At 37.8% G+C, this 5,630-nt stretch overlaps 1 protein-coding gene across 1 annotated transcript; it reads left to right on the top strand.

The window, feature by feature from the left end:
* Positions 1–935: 935 nt before the first annotated feature.
* On the top strand, positions 936–1,931 carry LOC118854984 (vomeronasal type-1 receptor 3-like). Its single transcript, XM_036765140.1, has one exon. It carries the CDS (start codon positions 936–938, stop codon positions 1,929–1,931), a length of 996 nt encoding a protein of 331 aa, XP_036621035.1.
* Positions 1,932–5,630: the final 3,699 nt, after the last annotated feature.

Below are 5,630 nucleotides of genomic sequence, written 5' to 3'. Positions count from 1 at the left end.
GGCGTCTCACCATCCTGGTCCTACACCCTACTCATCTTTGAGTATACTCTAAGATTTCAGTAGTTGTTTAGTGGCTGTGTGTGGGTATGTAATACATATGTATATAATATATATATACATATGTGTACATATGTGTATATAACATATATACATATGTGTAAATATGTGTATATAACATATATACATATGTGTACATATGTGTATATAACATATACACACTATATGTATATATTATACACATATGTGTAATATATATCTCCCCATACACACACTGACACTTCCCCCACACACACGCACACACATGCACATACGCCTATGTGTACATAGGGAAAAACATGGCAAGCAACAAGGAAATTCCTTGTTTGTCAATGTCTGCAATATTGTGTCAACAGAGGAGATAGATCACCTCATGAACTATTTGAAATTTTATGTTATATCCCTACCCATGTACCTTTCATAATGGATCAGGTTTATTGACATCAAGGACTTAGCATTATTGTATCATCTCCCAACCTCATCCCCAGGACCTTATGCAAAGCTAAAACCACAAAACACAGAAGAAAGAGAACTAGGATTGGATTAAAAGGTTTCATTTTCAGTTCTTTCTCCAATAGTTATTAATTGTGTGAAACTGTGAGAGCCAGGGAGCATCTGGGAGTTGCAGCGTCCTTGATTTGACAGTTTTTAAACTATCTACAACGTTGGTGTAATCATATTTGCATCATTGACTTCCAAGAGGTTCTAGAAGGAAAGTATTTTCTAAAATGTGTCTATACCTACCTTAACTGGATAAAATTTTTGCTTCTTATGGGACAAATAAGGAAATTGTGGAATTTCATCAGGAAGCTCAGCCTGGGATAGTCAGAATTGCATTTTTTTCCTTCTCAGGTCGTGTTGGATTGGGGAGCAGTTCTACTAACAAAATCTTCTAAGGAATGAATTTCCATTATGAAGCCATCGGGACTGTCTCTCTGGTGCAGACCCTAATTGGATTCCTAGGAAACTTTTTCCTCATTTACCATTTCATTTTTCATTTCATCTCTCAGAAGAAGCCCAGATGCATAAACCTAATTTTTATCCAACTATGCTTTGCTAATGCCATTTTTCTTCTTTCTAGGGGAGTCCCCATAGTAATATTTTCTTGGGAGCTCAATAATTTTCTCAGTGATGCTGAGTGTAAAATCATAGCTTATCTACGGAGAGTATGCCGGGGGTTTTCTCTCTGCAGTACCTGCCTCCTTAGTTGCTTCCAGGCTATTGCCATCAGCCCCAGTACCCGAAAGTGGATAGACCTCAAAGTTAAATCCCCAAAGGCCATCATTCCCTGCTGTGTTTTATGTTGGATCCTCAATCTCTTAATGGATGTTCCTCTTCTTATGTATACAACTCGGCTAAGACAGAATAGCACAAAGATTAAAGGCAGAGACAAACAATGGTTTTGCTCTGTTGACCTATATGCCATGAATTCACTAAAACTTCAACTCTGGAGGTCTTTTTATGATTCTGTGTTTGTGGTTTTAATGGCTGTTACTAGTGGATACATGGTGTTTCTGCTGTACCAACATCACCAGCAAGTCCAGCACATTCATAGCACCAACTCCTCCCCCAGAGTCTCCCCTGCGATCAGAGCTACTAAAGCCATTTTGTTGCTAGTGAGCACCTTTTTCTTCTCCAACTCAGCATGTTCAGTCCTTACTATTTATGCATCTTTTTCTCAAGTTAGTAGGCACTGGCTGTTCTTTGTCGCTGTCTTTCTTTCCATGTCTTTTCCTGTAGTCAGTCCTTTTGTGTTGATCAGTAGTGAGACTTGTGTCCCTTGGGAATTCTGTTGCTTTCTCCAAGTAATAAAAGGCTCAAGTGCTACGTCCATATCATGCCAAACACACAGAGAACCACAAAACCAAATATTGGGAAGCAGACAGGAAAATTGAAGATCATCTAGCCCAATCCATTAGGGGTTCTGCAGCCCAGGATCAAGATTACTTCAAATAAGAGAGATTTTTTTTTCCCTCAACAATAAGCACATTATATATGAGCCATTCGGACAAGGACCATGTTACCTTGGAAATAAATGATAACTGAATACACACTAAAAGTGATTACTGTTTCAGGAAAAGATCTTTAAAACCTTTATATATGATTAAAGACAGTGAGCCATTTCCAAAAAAAAGCTGAGTGCTGGCTGCAGAATCAACATTCAAACTGCAGTGCTGAGGAAGAATTTTGAGAATCCCTTGAACAGCAAGGAGATCAAATCAATCAATAATTCAAGAAATTAATTCAGACTGTTCATTGGAAGGACAAATACTGAAGCTTAAATACTTAGACCATATAATTAGAACACAGGATTTATTGGAAAAGACTCTGATTTTGGGATAAATTAAGGGCAAATGGAAATGGTGATAGCATAGGATGAGATGGATAAAGAGTGTCATGGAATCAATAAACATGAGCTTGGAGGGACTTCAGGAGAAGGGCATGGCATACTCTGGTCCATGGGATCATAAAGAGTCAGCCATGACTGAAGGACTAAACAAAAACAACAAACAGCAGGTTTTATGAGATTGTCCATTTCTTCTGGCCTGAAATTAGCACGAAAGGAAATATATCCACATTGATTTGGGTAAAATGGTTTTCATAATATGAATTTATACTCATCTGCTTCTCTGGCTGATTAAATTATGTAACTATAATGCTGGTTATGGCTATTTCTATGGTCATAATTCATACTTAACTTGCATTTAGAAAAATCACATAAATTTTTTTCAGAAGAAATAGTACTAAACAATATCACCCCAAAACTGTCTGCTTCTCAACTTCGAACAAAAATTAATTTTCTATCTATTTCTTTGAAATGTTATCTTACTAGATCTAACTAATCATTTCAATTTGTCAATATCTAAATCCCTATTTAGTCATACTACATCATAAATACCCCTCATGATGTAGTACCACCTTCATACTTAATACATCTTGCATTTATGCTTCATCCAAATCCAGCCTCAGACACTAGCTATATGTCTCTCAGCAAGTTACTCGCTTGCTGCTTGCCTCAGTTTCTTCAAGTGTAAAATGAAAAAGAAATGGAAAACAGAAATATGGAAAAATAACAGCACTTCACTTGCAGAGTTGTGAGGATCCAATGAACTGCCATATGTAAAGCACTTAGCACAGTGCTTGGAGTATCACAGAGCAACACTACATTAAAGCTCTGTCTCAAGGGGAATATAAGTTTGTCATTGACAATCATGGGTTCATATGACAAAAAAAAGTTTTGGATTCATCTAATCATATTTTCCTCTCACCCTCAAATCTCTATCATTGCCAACAATGTTGTGCTGAAAGATTTTATCAAATGTCTGAATATATTCAAGATATATTGTGATTTCACTACTCACTGGATAAGCCAGGATGATATTTCTTTACTCCAAAAATGTATGTGTATAATTCTTCAGATAATTTTGACCCTAATATTGATGAGTGCCTATAGCCCTAAAATTAATTATTTTGTGAATATTCTTTTATTTTTGAATGTGAAACTTTGTATTTGACAAAAGTAGTCCAACAGTGTATTAATGGTTCACTTTGTTAGGATTTGCCAAAATTTATATACCAGAAGCCATCGATAAAGCACTGATGTATGGTATAAATGAATGGAAGGTTTGTTATATATTAAAACTAAGCAGGAATTTTCAGATCTGTGGATAAGGGAGACCCTGTCAGATCTGTGAATAAGGGAAGAATTTATGACCAAACAGGAGATAGAAAGGATCCCAGAATGAATAATGGAAAATTTTGATCACAATAAATTAAAAGGTTTTGCACAAACAAAACCAATTCAATGAAGATTAAAAGGGAAGTAGGAAACTGAGACCACTTTTACAGTGAATTTCTGTAATAAAGGTCTTGTATTTTCAAATATATATATAGAATGTAATCAAATTTATAAAAGTGTAGGTCATTCTCTGATTATAAACGGCCAAAGGATATGAAGAGGCAGTTTGCCGAAGGAGAAAGCAAAGCTATCTACAGTCAAATGAAAAATTCCCTAGAATCACTATTGATTGGAGAAATGCAAAATAAAATAATTGATTTACCACCTCATGTCTATTGGATTGGCTAATATGACAAATGAGGGAGTGGATATGGAAAAATCAGTACACTAATGCAGTATTGATGGGGCTTTATACTGATCCAACCACTGTGGAGAACAATTTAGAACAATACCTAACAGGCTATAAACTGCGTTTATTCCATCAATATGGGATATTTAACCCAGAAATAACACTACACACACACACACATACACACACACACACACACACACATATAGTAACCTAGGATTCTACCACAAGTACTCCTGTTCCTTGATTCAGAAATAAGATTCAGCAATGAGTACACTGTCACCATAATTAGAGCAAACTTTCTACTTTCTTCTGCACCTCTTCTGTAGAGGGTGAGGAGGGTTATGTTTGTGTCTTATTGCTTATTGCCAAGTATAGGGCCAGAGGCCAGAGGCAGATGGTGGACTGTAGCAGCAGCAGCAAAGAAATTTCTGAGGGGATGCCAGAATACAAGTCAGCTTTCTATTAGTCAAAAATTTAATTATCATTCTACATGTAATAAGACTTTGCTTTTTGCATGACAAGATCACCTAACACAGATGTTAAAAACAAAATGAAATGGGTCATAATGCAAAAGAAAGCCAGTAGAAAATCCTTCTCATTTGAAGAGGGGAAATATTTATTAGAATGTTTACCCTAGCATTTACACAGGTCCTGAGTCCTAGTCATCTCTTTATTGTATTTTTTCAACCTCATGGAGAAGAGGAAATGAAGGCAAATCAGAGGAGTCATGGCACAAGTGTTTTAGTGAGGAGGAGACTAGAAAGTTAAGTAATACAGTTGCCTTTGTTACCTCTAACAAGCAAAACAGAGTGAATAGATTGCCTGAGGATATTGTGACCAGAATGGCCTTTGTTTTCTTGGAGTGACTCAGCTTACCTCATTGAGCCTTGGGGGGTGCTGGGGCTTCTCTTCTGGGGCAGGAAGCCCAGAGACCATGCCTGGAAGCAGAGAACTTCCTGTGTGATGAGTCATGGGGCTGGCTGAGGGGAGGTGTTGACTCCAGAGCCATGCCCTATTGGGTGTTAACCTAGGGGAAGGGGCCAACTCAAGAACCGATAGGCCCTGGTCATTCAGGTGGCGCTTGATGATGTCAAAAACTTTATAAGAGGGGAGAGGACAGGTTGAAGAGCCCTTTTTCCTTTTCCGTTTTGGTGTGGGAGCAGTGGTGAGCGTGACTCTGGGCCAGCCCTTGCTCTCGGGCTGAGCCCAGATGTTGGTAACTATGAATTGTATTGAGTCTGTCTGTTGATATTTGTAATTTGTTTGTATTTTGGTATTGAGCTTCGGGGTACTGGTTCGTTTCCCCCAAACTAAATGAAAGTTCTGCACCTCGGGGTGCTGGCTTTTTCCCCTGAAGTAAGTGAATGAAACCGTATTTGCTCTGTCTCTTGATGCTTGTCTCTTTGCTCCCCTGAACTAACTGAACACTAACTGAATGCTGGCGTTTTCCCCTGAACTAAATGAATGTTGTCTGTGTGCTAACTGAACGCTGGATTAAAGTAA

Source organism: Trichosurus vulpecula, chromosome 6, assembly GCF_011100635.1.
Source record: "Trichosurus vulpecula isolate mTriVul1 chromosome 6, mTriVul1.pri, whole genome shotgun sequence".
NCBI lineage: Eukaryota > Metazoa > Chordata > Mammalia > Diprotodontia > Phalangeridae > Trichosurus > Trichosurus vulpecula.
Note: the sequence above shows the minus strand (reverse complement) of the source record. Positions and strands in the feature narration are given on the sequence as shown.